Genomic DNA, 16,036 nt, shown 5'->3' with positions numbered 1-16,036 from the left:
ACAACCTTGAACTATAATATATATGTTATTTTATGTATTAAATACATATTTTTGTCCTTATTGTTATAGTATATTGATGACTTAGGATCCTGGACAGTCACTCCGACCCCTAAAGGATGGAACGAAGCCAACTGGTCACTACAACACGCTTTAGAGAAAAGTCACTCTCTGTGGGGATATAGTTTCTGGAATTACTACATTAGTGTAGATCTTCTTAATGTTTCTCGGAACATACTGTATGTAAGTTAATAGAGAGAATTAAACAGAAATAGACATTAGTTGAAATAAGAAAAGAGAGAATAGAGATAGCATTAGGGTTAGAGACCAACAAGATAAATATAAAAATCCTTTTTTAAGAATAATAAATCTTATCTAAGGGAAAGAACTCAACACTTACAATTATATCTCTCAATAAGTAGAAGTTATTGTCATTTTTTTATATCAAATAAATATTTAATATAAATTGTTAATTGTTTAAATGGTTAATTTTAAATTGATTCATGCTTTGTTAATTCGAGAAAACATTTTTTAAAATGTGTTGAAATTTTTACAAGACAGACAGACAAACAGACAGAGTGGGTTGATTTAAGCTTTGCAAATAAGCGATTCAAATACTGCTGTATTGATTCCCTTTGAATCGATTACAAAGTGACCACACTTATATCATAAGCTAAAACAGTTATATACACTGATTGAGCTTAGAGACGGATGAATGAATATGATACATTCATGGATGGATTGATTGATTGTTGATTGTTGGATTGATTGGTTGATAGATCGATAAATTGATTGGTTCATTGCTAAGTGGATAGATAGATTGACTGATTGACAGACACTATGCTTTAAACATATTTTTTTATAAATAATAAATGGTGTTTCAAATTGAGAATGAATTAGCTTTTACAGTTATCTATATAAATATTATTTATTACAGTTTCACAATCCCTCACAAAACATTTTAGCCTTTTTTTCAGGAATAATAATTTGGACTTTCTATAACAAACTCCAGGTACATCAAAATGGTCTTTATGATGACTTTTGGCCACAATCGGACCGCAACCCATTTGATGAGCCAGCATTCAAAGAGGCCTTCATGAACGAGACTGTACCACTTGCACTACTTCTAGGCGGAGAGGAACAGACCGCACGAGACAAGCTGGAAGCAGTTTATGAGTTTCAAAAGAATTTATATAAGGTACAAGAGTTTGAATACTGGGTGGAAATATAGTCTGAGCTCGTATCCACAATGAATTTATGCAAGTTTGTTCCATGTGTATGTACGTTCGTTTATATATATTGTTATGACCCTATTGGCGGCGCAAAAGGGTTAACTATAGGCTCAGCTGACATACACGTGAATCACTCAGGTCAGCGGGGCCATGGACAAGGGACAGTACTACGATTACACGATTACACGCAAATGTGACCAATGTTATGGTCATGTGATCGAAAGCCTGCGTGTACGAGAGACATAGTGTGTAGAAAAGTGGAGTTCAAGACCGGAGAGCGTCGAGACCGGGATTGTTAGTCTGCCAAGAAGTCGGTCCTGGTTGAGTCCTCATGTGTTGATGTACAAGTCCAGAAAGAGAGACAGTAGAGTTTAGTTCGGTGATGTACAGTTTAACATTCGTAGTAGCTTATTGTGTTGCCAATTGTGTCATATTGGCTGTTTATTTGACCCTTATTAAAGTACCCGATATTGTGGAGCTCTTGTTGTCAGGTTCTTGATGTGTTGATGTATTCTGTTGTGTTTAGCAGTGATACAGAAGGCCTGAGTAGGAGAGAGATCGTAACAATATATATATATATATATATATATATATATATATATATATATATTAGGGGTGCACCGGATAGTACTTTTTGATATTCGGCCGGAGCCGGATATGACCGGATATTAAAATTTGATATTCGGCCGGAGCCGGAGCCGAATACCCACATGACTGAAACAACTTGTTTTACTGAAGTTTTAGCTAATCTTCTATATAGCATACCTATATTCATATTTTTTTCTTTTATTTACTTTCTTGCTTTAAAATCTATTACTGATTGATAGATTAAAATTAACAGCATTTTTAAACAGATATGCTTATCATAAACTAATCTTTGTAACATAAGATGGTGTGTGTGTATGTATGAGGCCACCAATTGTAAAGTAGTATGTGGGATGACCCATGTAGAATATATAAATTTATATGTAACTAATGTCAATCATTCGAAGGTTAAGGGCAATCTTGGTTTTATAGCGTAAGTACAATCTATGTTGTATAGTGGGTAGATGTTTGTGTTCATGTATTTGACACCATCAACTTGTCATTAGGCTCGTGTTTTAAAGGCCACAAACCGCTTCTGGCTTGTGCCTAATACAGATAGTGGCTAAATATATATCTTAAGTAATACCAGTAATAACGAGGAGTTACTTGACACTCTTAAATTAGTATTAAGAATATTGTTAATCAATCAAGACACACATAACACAAGAGAAAGATTTGCCTGGTTTACCACGTGACAGTACTATTTTACAAGCATTGAAAACTGCTTTAGAGTTGTCCATTGTTTTGACATTAAAGTTATGCCATATAAGTGATGACTTTTTATCAGCCATTATAATTGCTGTTCAATTTACTAAAGGCCCTTACAAGCCACTTTTATACCCGTGGCTTGTGTAACAAAATACTTGTAGGGGTGTGTCCTGTAGTTCAGCGCCCTAATTGACATTTCTCTCCAAGTATACAAACTTAGTGTCATTATCTAGTGATCTCTAGACAGTGTCAATATGTCTTAACAATTTGCATTAATCCATTCTGCGTTAAGAATGGTCATTGTCTATCAATACATTAAGCGTCATGGATTAAACAAGTAAGAAGTTGGGGGTGTTGAGTCTCTTGAGCCCTCCCTTTAAAGATACCCCTGGTCAGTGTCTTTTATGCTAATATACACAGATCCTTTCTATTTGTATCTACATTAAAATTAGTTACTAAGCTATTAAATATAATAATTATTAATAATATACTCTTGGTTTTAGGGTTGCAAAATATCACTCTTGTAGGTGTGTGTTTTATGTCCAACCTCATAATTGACATTTATCTCCAAGTTAGCAATCTTAGTAACAGCGTAGAGGTGTGGCTTGTAGTCCAGCCCCCTAATTAAGACTTAACTCAAAGTAAACAAACTTATTACCCGGTTAATAGTATAAAAGGTGTGGCTTGTGGTCCAGACCCTTGATTGATAACCTATCTCATAATAAACAAACTCATACCAGATTAACTTTATAGAGGTATGGCTTGTAGTCCAGCCCCCTAATAAAAATTCTTCTCCAAGTAAACAAACTCAGTTCCCTCATAAGATGTGACCTCTAGACAGTGTCAACACGCTGACATCTGGCTTAACATGGTCAGCTGTGTATCTGTGAACTCAATGTTAAGGACTAAACTAAGAAAAGAAGGTGGGGGCTGTTCATCTCTACCTCTGGAGATATACCCGCACATCTAGGCAGACGCCTGCTCTGCGTTACGTAGTTAAAATTATTACATGTTAATTAGTCCATTCGAAGGTCAAGAAAAAAAAATGTCTCAGCCATCGCTGCTATGTATGTAATGCAAATTTATAATGTGAAGTTTTATTTCTGTTTAGATTAACACGCCTTGTCATTGTACTAAAAGATATTTGGTGCATAGACATAGTTTATAGTTTTAAAAACAAATTCTTTTAGTTGAAACAAAAACGTTAATGTATTTCAGAACTGGCATTATTGAATCATGTCCACTTTATGAGTATTGGTATATTTTTTATTGACGTGGAGATTTAGTTTAAACTAGTTGGACATCGTTTATCATCGTCGACTACCTTTATATTGTTTGCCTTTCGCCTGTGTTGTTTCGGTATTTAAGTGTTACCTCCGTTTGTCGCATAATAATATTAATAGAAATATAGGTACTGCGGTGTAGTTTTTACTATCCGGTTTACTAGTGATATTCGACCGGAGCAGAATATTGAAAAATTGCCGAATATTCGGCAGAAGCCGGAGCGACTATCCGGTGCACCCCAAATATTAGCCCTTGTATCAATACGATGTCAATATGAACACATTTTTCTGTCTAGATATTCCTTCCTTATGATTTAAAAAACAAGGGAACTAATCTGACGTTTGAAAAAAGAATAACTGTAGGAGAGTTTCAGACCGTACTAGGATCATGGGTAAATGTCTTAACATCAATGTCTGTTAGTCAATGTCTGTTAGTCAATGTGCTTATTAAAAATCCAGAAATTTAAAATCAGTCTTCACTGAGATTCGAACCCAGGACCCCAGGTTCGGAAGAAAAGCGCATAACCACTTGGCCACCTGCCACCCAATGTGATTAAATAGTTAATCTTTTATTATAAAAGAAAAAAAAGAGAAAATATAGCGACAAGATTTTATATTTTGAAAACATTTCAAATAATCTATAAATAATAATCTATCTATAGATAATAAATATATTTCAAAGCATTGAAAAGCATTTTTTGAATATACAAGAGCACTAAATGCCAGATGATTGCAATCTTAGCTACACTTACTATTACAACAGAAATATCTACATCACAATCTGCAATGATCATATATACATAAAATAAGTTTCTTAACAAGCTATAGAAAACATATACTTTAAAAAAAATATCAAAGCTTTTCTAAGGGCAGGAACCGCAAATTACTGCCATTTATCTAAAAATTACGTGGTTTATCTTAATTTATAATAAATAAAACAAAATTAATTGATCAGTACTATATGACTGAATAATTGGTTAACTTTTGGATTAATTCGTGTATTGTTATCGATTATTAATATTTATGCACAATTTCAACTTGATCCGAGAATGGCAAGTGGGAGAACAAGCGTGTCAGAACGTAATAAGGAGTAAACAGAACTATTTACTGGGCACAGATTATCGGGCGCAGCTGGTGGGTAACATTAAAAGTTGATGTCACAATGTCTTTTTCTTCTGTCTAAACAAAATATTTAATTTAACATATCGTTGTAATATTCCCTTATAAAACTAATGTGACAAATATTTTTGCATTGCATTTATTTTGCCCACAATCATTATGGTTTACGATATTTTGTGATATCATTATATTTTCTTTTATTTATTTTTTTTTATTTACAGATCGACGTAGACAAATATTTTTCTACTGTTGCTGGTCAAAAGTTTGTAACTAAAGATGATGAAATGAATGTAGATGCGCTTGATTACTTTAAGAGGCTCAGATACATCATCCAAGGAACCGACAAAGAGTAAGCAAGATACAGTCCAGTTAATCGGAAAAGCTTTTTTTTATTCTGACAGAGTCATAAACTAACGAAACAGACACTTTTGCATAGACAAATGCGCAAAGGAGACCAGCCGGTTATTAGCATCAAAATGTCCCGATGTTGTCCGATTAACCGGATTCGATTCTATTTTTATAACAGAAAAACTCCACGATTGTGACATTGTTCATTATTATTAAAGCTTTTATATAGCGCTACTTTCATGCTTATAGCATGCTCAGAGCGCTTTGGTCCAATCTCATTTGTGGACCAGTGGGGAGGGGGGAGAGGGTATCTAAGAGTTGGTTTTCCGTGGTGCCTTTAGGCGCTCAGTAAACACAACTCTGCCCGAGTCGGGTGTCGAACCTCGAGCCCCCTTCTAGGTAGCCAAGCCAAGCCAAGTTTAAGCGCACTTGGCCTCCCACGAATATTAGAAAACAAGAAAAACAAGATAAAAAAAAAAAAAGAAAAATAGAAAATCAGACGCGATTAAACATTTTGTTTTTATAAGACTATTTAAGCCGGAAAAGGTTATTATTGCCACACTCTTACGTTTCAAGTCGGAAGTACTATTTTTATAACAAGGCTTATAACAACATAACAAAAACCATATTACATCTAAAACTGTATTATACTGAATAACAAGCAACTCCCACATAGTTAAGATCACGACACGAAATAAGCTCAGTAGACATTCTAACAAATGTAAACAAACATTAGGGGCGACAATCAAAATAAACAAATTCACGGCAAAAGTGGCTGTGGAGCCATGTTTTGGAGAGACACTCCCGTCCACAAATATCGCAGGTCAAGGTGATTTTCGCTTTGGTGGTAGAAGAGCTGGCCATTTCTTCGCATGACACGCTTTTGTTTCACAGCTGAGGTCCGTGTTTTTTGCTGTCCATAGCTTTCTTGGTCACTATTTCTCTTCACTTATTGCGGTCTAGGGCACAGAGATATGGCTGCATTTAAATGTTCCAGTTAAACACCAAAATTGTGGTCGAAATTGGAATAATTATTTTTAACATCTCTTTAAACTTAAATAGTTGAAATTTGAATTCAATGTTGTGGCCACCAGAGGAGACTTTTGCCCTGCTTTGACTAATCTAAAGCCTAACATTTCTAATATCATTACACTGCTTGCGACACAAAGTTCCCATTATCCAATTTTAGTGCATTCAACAATAGTAGTTTATTTAACTATATAATTAAAATTGTATTATTCAATAATTTAAAAAGTGGAGTATTAATCGATTTGAAAACAAAATCGTGATAATGCGAGTAATTTTCATGTGTAATCTCGTTAGTCATTTTACATAATTTTTTAATACTTAATTTAAAATAAATGATCTGTTAAAGACAGCGTAAAACCATGGTAAAAACCAAATCAATTAGTGCTACTGTTTTTAAATTTGACTTCTCGCGGTTCTTTACATGTGAAGGAGAATGCGATGGGCGGTTTGTTTAAAGACAAAAATATAGCCCACCAAAAAGGGGCGTTGTTTCTCCAAAGTAGGGCTCTACAACCACATGCAGATGAGCCTCAGTCATTTACTAATGAAGGCAGCCCACGACTATAAAGACGCTATTGTGTACAGATAGATAGATAGATAGATAGATAGATAGATAGATAGATAGATAGATAGATAGATAGATAGATAGATAGATAGATAGATGGGTGGGTGGGTGAGTGGGTGGATATATAGATAGATAGATAGATAGATAGATAGAAAGATAGATAGATAGATAGATAGATAGATAGATAGATAGATAGATAGATAGATAGATAGATGGGTGGGTGGGTGAGTGGGTGGATAGATAGATAGATAGATAGATAGATAGATAGATAGATAGATAGATAGATAGTTAGATAGATAGATAGATAGATAGATAGATGGGTGGGTGGGTGAGTGGGTGGATATATATATATATAGATAGATAGATAGATAGATAGATAGATAGATAGATAGATGGGTGGGTGGGTGAGTGGGTGGATATATAGATAGATAGATAGATAGATAGATAGATAGATAGATAGATAGATAGAAAGATAGATAGATAGATAGATAGATGGGTGGGTGGGTGAGTGGGTGGATAGATAGATAGATAGATAGATAGATAGATAGATAGATAGATAGATAGATAGATAGATAGATAGATAGATAGATAGATGGGTGGGTGAGTGGGTGGATATATATATCGATAGATAGATAGATAGATAGATAGATAGATAGATAGATGGGTGGGTGGGTGAGTGGGTGGATATATAGATAGATAGATAGATAGATAGATAGATAGATAGATAGATGGGTGGGTGGGTGGGTGAGTGGGTGGATATTTAGATAGATAGATAGATAGATAGATAGATAGATAGATAGATAGATAGAAAGATAGATAGATAGATAGATAGATAGATAGATAGATAGATAGATAGATAGATAGAAAGATAGATATATAGATAGATAGATAGATAGATAGATAGATAGATAGATAGATAGATAGATAGATAGATAGATAGATAGATAGATAGATAGATGCGCTATCTCCAAAAGATCTTGAAAATCACGTGGGAAGAAAGAGTGCGCAATACTGAGATCCGTTTGATACTTCGAAGGGCTCTGATGGTTTTCCATTTTCTTGGACACGAGCCTTCATACCATCATGAAATAGTCACACCATGGTTATGAATTTTTGTGGACAGCCATACTTTGACATGATCTTCCAGAGTCCTTCTCTGCTCCTTCTCTGTCGAAAACTTTTATAATGTATTGCCAAGGCCAGTGCATCATATGGCAGACTGTCTACAAATGTCTGTAACAGACGTGGTATCACCACAAATACAAAGCTAGGGGTCTATAGAGCCGTCATCCTCCCTACATTGCTCTATGCCTCAGAAACATGGACAGTGTACAGGAAACATGCAAAATAACTGAACCACTTCCACATGACATGTCTGAGAAAAATACTAAATGTCAAACGGCAAGACAAAATACCAGATACTGAAGTCCTTCGAAGAGCTTGTCTGCAAAGCATCCACACAATCCTGATGCAGTCCCACCTGCAATGGGCAGGTCACGTCTGCAAAATGGAAGACCACCGCATCCCTAAACGACTCTTGTATGGCCAACTAAGCGAAGGAAAGCGCTTGCAAGTTGGTCAAAGAAAGCGCTTTAAGGACACCCTCAAAGCTTCTCTGAAGGCGTTCAGCATAGACCCAGGCACATGGGAGACAGAGGCACATGACAAAGTATCATGGCGTCGCGCTGTGAAAATTGGCGCACAGGTTGCTGAGGAAAAAGGAACAACGCTGGCAGAAGAAAAACGCCTAAAAAGAAAAGCAAGGCAAATGACACTAGCCCCAGCTGGAATAACCTGCCCAGTGTGCAGCCGAACATTCCGGGCTCACACAGGTCTCACCAGCCACATGAGGAGGCATAAAACCCCAGTGCAAAGCTCTCAGCTCCCTGGATGACAAAGTGGTCATCATCGAACCACGATGGACGAACTATATATACAGTCCTTAGATAACGCCGTCTGCGAGGGTTTGGACATGTTCGCAAGATGGAGGACAATATCAAAGTCATTCTCTACGAGCAACTCGCGTCTGGTTCAAGAAAAACTGGTCGCCCTCAACTTCGTTACATGGTTGTAATAAAACGGTACCTCAAATCAGTGAACATTGATACTGACCATTGGGAAGACATAGCTCTAGACCACACTAGATGGAGAGAGACCAAGAACGCTATGGACAGAAAAGCGTGCCATGCAAAATATGGCAGCTTCTCTACCACCAAAGTGAAAGCCACCTTAACCTGCGATATTACTGGACATGAAGGTCTCTCCAAAATAGAGCACTACAGCCACGTGAAAAATTGTTCAAGATAAACCATAGTAGCTCTAAAGCTAAAGAATGGGCACATAAATAAATAGATTGATATTAATTCCAAGATTTAGTAAAAAAAAAACACCTAGATACAACAAAGTAGTTAAAGATGAGTTAAAGATGAGTTAAAAGAGTGTTTTTATTTGTGGCTATTTCAGAGTTTTAGCCAACTATATTGTCTACAATTTCGTCGAACTTGCACGCAGTTATTTCCCTTCATACATGCCAGTAGAAGCGAACACTCGATCAGAGAAATGCTTACAACTCTTTATTATGAATGATATGATGTATCCATCATCTTCACTGTTTGTGGAGAAACATCTCTCTCCAGAGCTTCATACCATGGTAAGGCACCAAAGTTTCTTATATATATTATTCTTATATATATATATATATTCTTATATATATTTTTATAACGTAACCGTCTTCTTTTTGGAAGTAACGCGTCTGTATTGGATAAGAAAATAGGATAGAAATATAGTGGCGATGCTGAACACATGTCATAGGACCCGAGCGCGGGAGAGAGAGAGACAGAGCGAAAGAGAAAGAGAGAGAGAGGCGTCTTTTAAAAGAATTTATCTATCTCTTTGAATTAAAGGGTAAAAAATTAAATGTGGCTGAGTGGTAAAGCACTTGGCTTCCGAACCGAAAAGTTCCGGGTTCTAATAGATGCTAATTTCTAGATTTTTAGGGCGCCTCTGATTCCACCCAGCTCTAATGGGTACTTGACATTAGTTGGGGAAACGTAAAGGCGGTTGATGTTTGTATAATTTAGATCTTTTGTGTAAAACAACAAAAAATGCATATATAGATATAGTTTGCGAAAGATTTTCAATCCATCCATCCATCTTAGTGGCGCTACAGCCCATGGAGGGCTCTGAACTGCTTCAACACATCCTTCCATTCAGATCTCTCCTGGGCCTTTCGTCTTCACGCCCTAACCCCAAGCTGATGCAAATCTGCTTCCTCATCATCAATCCATCGCATTCGGGGTCTGCCTTTGGGTCCCCTGCCTTTTGGTTTTTGCCTGTATACGATTTTCGCTCCTCTGTTATCTGACATTCTTTTAAGATTTTAGAGGATGATAATCTAAAAGAAAAACAAGGTTACAAACACAGTTTGTGTAGAAACACAAACTCAAAATCGGCCCCCGAAGTAGTCCACCCAGGAAGGTAAAAAAAGAAGTTTTCAATAATTTCAGAAAGAACATCATAATGAAATTATATCAAAGAAAAATGACAGAGAAGAATGGAGAAAGAAGGTTGACAGATCTTGTGTGGTGCCCCATCGATCCAGCAGACCAAAGGATAGATGAAAGTGAATGTGAAGTTAGATGTGAACCTAGCCTAACTAATGTCTTATAATGAATATCTAATTGATCTAATTGCTTTGTAAAGGGACACTCTCTTATTCAAACCCTAAATTAAAAAAGAAATGGATCGATGAATGCACTGCGGTTCACGCGATAATATGAAAACTACTTAGTAATGGTTGTTTTAAGTTATGTCCAACTCATCTGCATACTAAATAGATGTTTTTCTCTTTAAAAAAAGAAAACATTTGTGTGTGTGTGTGTGTGTGTAAATGTAAGTAGTTAGTATGACATAACTTAGCAATACAAATGTAATAAAAATATTTTTTGACAAAAAATCTAAAACCATTTGAATAAATGTGTTAAAAATATAGTAAATAGTTTTCTCCCCTATAAAGAAACTCCAGTGTTTTTTTACTATTAACAGTGAATAGTTTTAAAAGGGATGTTATTTTATGAAAAAACTGTTTGCATAAGTGATTTTAAAAATATTTAATATTTGAAATAATATTTTCAAAAAATATTATGATGTCAGATTTTCACTATCTTTTCTAGTTTACGAGAACTAAACGGGACGAACGGATGGAAGGACAGACGGACGGACGGAAAAACCTTCCACACAAAACAAAAAGTCATTTAATAAAGAGTTCTATAGCTTTTTTTTTTTACACTTTCAACATATAGAAAAAAACTTTTTGAAAGGATTTGTATGTACATTATGGACAGTATTGGAAAATACAACGCCATATTCCGATTCGCATGGTATATATTTTTAGCCGTCCCCGAAAGGGGAAAGACGCTATTAGTTTTGTGTAGCCTGTCCGTCCGTCTGTCCGTCCATCCCGTTTAGATCTCAGAAGAGAAAATGAAAATCGAACATCATGATATTTTAGATTTTCAAAGTTCTGATGCAACGGCTACTTTATTCTTTTCTATAAGCAAAACATCTAATTTTTTTTAATCAATTCAAAAGCAGTTTTTTTTTATAAAATTACACCATTATTACAATTATTCACTATTAATAGTAACAAACACTGGAGGCTTTTTTTAGTATAGGATATGACCATTTACAATTTTTATAACACATCTATGCAAATGGTTTTAGATTTTTGAAGAAAAAATATTTTTTTTTTACAATTGTATTGCTAAGTTATGTAAGTTTTGTCATACTAAATACTTTTAGTACTATATACTACAATTACAAAAAAAAATGTGAACTTCTTTTTTTAAAGAGAAAAAATCTATTTACTGTGCAAATAAGTTGAACATAATTTAAACAATTAATTTTCTATATATTATAATTAATTCATACGACTGTGGGATACAGCTCGCATTTCATAATTTCAAAGAAATATTTTTTTCTCGAGGCATTAATAAGAGATTGACTCTTTACAAAACAATTAGATCAATTAGATACTCATTATAAGACATCAGTTAGGCCAGGTTTACATCTAACTTCACTTTCACCTATCCCTTGGTCTGTTGGACCTTTGGTGCACCACACAGGATCTGTCATTCTTATTTCTCCATTCTTCTCTGTCATTTGCCTTTGATAGAATTTCATTATGATATTCTTTCTGAAAATATTGAAATCTGCCTTTTTACCTGCCTGGGTGGACCACTTCTGATAGAATTTAATACCAATATTCTTCTGAAAATATTGAAACCTGCATTTTTTCCTTCCTGTGTGGACCACTTCGGGGTCCGATTTTTAGTTTGTGTTTCCACACAAACTGTGTTGTAACCTTGTTTATTTCTTTTTATTTATTATTCTCAAACTTCATTTATTTATTTAGTTTGCCTTTTCATTTGTTAAATTATACACGTTTCCTTTAAAAAAAATTTTGTGTGTTTTTTTAATAGTTTAATTTCTTATTTATACCTGTCAGTAAAAATGCTCTTTTACCCAGTATTAATAAACAATTAAGTCCATTACTTTACAGCCACTACTAAAAGTAAGCAAATCTATCTCGGAACATGTAGCGTTATGTCAGGCAAGTGAAAGTATGAGATGATCGTTGTGGCCTTCGATGACTTTTTGACGATGACTTTTTGACTATGACTTTTTGACTATGACTTTTTGACGATGACATTTTAATGATTGTTGACAATTTTTTTTTAAACACTTGACAGGCTGCTCTTATTATAAATGGTCTAGAACATCAGTTCGTCATAACGTTTGAGGACTCAGACTGGATTGATTCAAAAGTCATTCAAAGACTGAAATCCATGAAAATATCAATCGGTGGTGAAGACTGGATTACTGACCCAGTATCAATTGATAAGAGATATGAAACTCTTGAAGCTGTGGCAGGAGACTATCTACAAAATCGTGCTAACATAGTCAGGTTTAGAAATAACAGGAGAGCAAGACGATACAGAAGTCCTCCAGAGGTAATGTAAGTACAAAATACATTTGAATGTAGTATTATAACATAATTTTTTTTTTTCATCAAGTTCTTCTTTTGCAGTCCAGGTCAGTTTTACTTAAGACTGCTCAAAATTTGATGAAAGTCTATTTATAGATTCAACTCTTCTATGAATACAAAAAAACATTGGAGTCGAGTGCGAGATACCCGCTGAAAGTGTGTTCGAAATAGACATTTTAATTTGAAGATAATATTTTCAAAAATTATAACGGTCAAACCAGAGTTTTCACTGCGTGGCCTAATAGTTGTTTGTCTGTTTATTGACACCGCTGCTGACATCAAAAAGTGATGATTGAGCTCCATTAAATTTCACTTAACATTTTGTTTCCTCATGAAAATATTTTCAATGAACCTTTTAGAGAGTTTCCTATAGCCCTTCAGAGTTCAAAATAACAATTCTACTGACCATGTCAAAAGCTATTATCAGATCGATAAATTCGATGCATGGTGACCTCTCTCTCTCTCTGTAAATTTCTCCAGCTGAAGTGGTAGAGAAAAAAATCTTGTCTGTTACTCCTGAAATTGAACTATGTATTTATATATATATATATTGTTATAAACCTGGTGGTGGCACAAATGGGGGTATTGGTGTGAGTGTAGTCAGCCGACGCAAATCGCCCCAGGCCAGCGCTAGACGAGCGGTCAACCGTGACGAGTTACGACTGTCAGCCGAGACGAGTGTCAACACGGCGGTTCGGGAAGGATCGACGGCGGTCCGGGAAGGATCGACGTCGTGAACATAGCTCAGGAGCGTCACGAGAGTTGTAGTCATCTGACCACCTAGAAACGTCGAGCGGCGTTCTGTCCGGTTCGAGAAGGCCAGTAGGGACCCTATATAAGAGCGGAGGTGTCGCAGTCAAGACGGTTCACGGCAGGGGTTCAGAGCCCGGTTCACTACAGTCCGGTCGACTACAGCACAGTTCAGCGGTGTGGTTCTGTACGGAGCATTACGACGGTTCAGTGCGGAGTACTGTCAAGTACAGTTGAGACGGCTGGCGTCTTGATCTTGGTCTGCGATCGAGTCCGACACAACGAGTCTAGTGTGTGAAGTCAGTCCTGAACTGTTGAATCCAGTGCAAGCCCGGAACGAGACGGAGAGGCCAGTGCAAGAGTTGATACGGCGGTACGTTGTTATCGGAGAGATATTTGTACAGTGTACGTGTTGCCAATTGTACAGTGTTTGATGTTATTTATTCAACTATTAAAGTGTTACGTTACTTTGGAGCCCTGAGTTATCAAGTTCTTTAAGTTGGTGGTGTATGGTGCAGTTTGCAGAGAGCCTGGATAGTGAGATTCGTAACAATATATATATATATATATATATATATATATATATATATATATATATATATATATATATATATATATATATATATATATATATATATATATACAGAGAGAGAAATTAATATAGTTATAATTCGATAATCCGCAAATAATCTAAATTTGTATCTGAGCTCATGGTATGTCATTTATGTACATTAGAAACAGTATTGGCCTCAAGACTGTTGATTTTTGTTACTTACGTTTATTTTAGTGCTACTTGGTATTAAATTGTGTCGAAAACAGAGGAGGAGAGAAGGAGAAGAGTGAAGTTGGAGAGAGAAGGATAGATTTCGAGATTTAGAACAAGAGAGAGAATGGTAGATTTAGAGATTATGAAAAAGAGAGAAGTATAGATTTAGAGATTAAGAAAAACAAAGAGATGGATTGATTTGGAGATTAAGAATAAGAAAGACAGGTTGTATAAAGGATTGTCTTTAAAGAAAATAGGGTATATTTACAGCTTTTATTTGTTAAGTTTTATTCAAACTAAATTTTACGCTTTAAAAATCTCTTTCTCAAGAAAAAGTAAATACGTTTATGATGTGAGTACCGAGCAAAACAATTTATTCAATGAGTTATTTGTACCAACTGGCATCTTGATGGAACCTCTTGCATCAGCTTCCTATCCAGAGTAGGTACTATTGATTGTTGATGTCTTGATATTCATTGATTACAATGTACATATTTTGACATTTTCTCTTCTTATTTAAGTGTTTGGTTATATTCTTCCCCTACTTTGTTACAAGTTTAATTTTAAAGATTTTCCTTTCAGAACAGGTAAACACGGTATTCAATTTTTTTTTTCTTTATTCTTCATTACTCTTTCATCTTTACTTTTTTTTTACTTTCATACACCCACACACACACACACATACACACTTTCCTCCAATTTACATTTCCTCTTTCTCTTCTTAGTCTTTGTTTTTCACTCTTTCACCTAAAACTCTCCCTCTCTCTCTCTCTATCCTTAACTATTCATTCATATCTTTTTCCTCTTGTCTCTCTCTATCTCGTCTCTCCCAAATCTTTTCTCTTTTTTTGTCTCCCTTCCCTCTCTAGAGCGCTCCCTTTTATATGTCCATCACCTTTTTCTCTATTTCTTTCTCTTTCTTTCTTGACCCTCTCTTTCTTTGCTTATGGTTCCCTCTCTCTCTCGACCTATTCCCCTCTCTCTCTCCCTTTCTCTCTCTCTTCTATCTCTTCGTGTACCGCTCTGTCTCTGTCTTTACCTTACTGCCCCTCTCTCTGAGTCTCTCAATATGCCCCTCTATCTGAGTCTCTCAATATGCCCATCTATCTGAGTCTCTCAATATGACCCTCTATCTGAGTCTCTAAATATGCCCCTCTATCTGATTCTCTCAATATGACCCTCTATCTGTCTCTCAATATGCCCCTCTATCTGAGTCTCTCAATATGTCCCTCTAAGTCTCTCTATATGCCTTTCTATCTGAGTCTCTCAAAATGCCCCTCTATCTGAGTCTCTCAATATGTCCCTCTATCTGAGTCTCTCAATATGCCCCTCTATCTGAGTCTCAATATGCGCCTCTATCTTAGTCTCTCAATATGCCCCTCTATCTGAGTCTCTCAATATGCCCCTCTATCTGAGTCTCTCAATATGCCTCTCTATCTGAGTCTCTCAATATGCCCCTCTATCTGAGTCTCTCAATATGCCCCTTTATCTTAGTCTCTCAATATGCCCCTCTATCTGAGTCTCTCAATATGCCCTTCTATCTCTCTCAATATGCCCCTCTTTCTGAGTCTCTCAATATGCCCCTCTATCTGAGTCTCTCAATATGCC

General features: G+C 35.8%; 1 protein-coding gene across 1 annotated transcript in view; it reads left to right on the top strand.

Moving 5' to 3' along the window:
- The first annotated feature begins 50 nt into the window (after window positions 1–50).
- Window positions 51–16,036, top strand: part of LOC106052200 (endothelin-converting enzyme 2-like) — a 28,051-nt gene continuing 12,065 nt past the window's right edge. Inside the window, exons 1-7 of the mRNA XM_056021601.1 lie at window positions 51–240; window positions 1,010–1,195; window positions 4,102–4,197; window positions 5,146–5,273; window positions 9,330–9,516; window positions 12,617–12,882; window positions 14,759–14,869. Coding sequence (XP_055877576.1) covers window positions 1,094–1,195; window positions 4,102–4,197; window positions 5,146–5,273; window positions 9,330–9,516; window positions 12,617–12,882; window positions 14,759–14,869 — 890 coding nt within the window. The 5' untranslated portion in view covers window positions 51–240; window positions 1,010–1,093. The remainder of the gene's footprint in view (window positions 241–1,009; window positions 1,196–4,101; window positions 4,198–5,145; window positions 5,274–9,329; window positions 9,517–12,616; window positions 12,883–14,758; window positions 14,870–16,036) is intronic.

The sequence above is a fragment of the Biomphalaria glabrata genome, chromosome 2 (assembly GCF_947242115.1).
Source record: "Biomphalaria glabrata chromosome 2, xgBioGlab47.1, whole genome shotgun sequence".
In the NCBI taxonomy this organism is placed as follows: Eukaryota; Metazoa; Mollusca; class Gastropoda; family Planorbidae; genus Biomphalaria; species Biomphalaria glabrata.
This window is presented reverse-complemented; position numbering and strand designations above follow the sequence as displayed.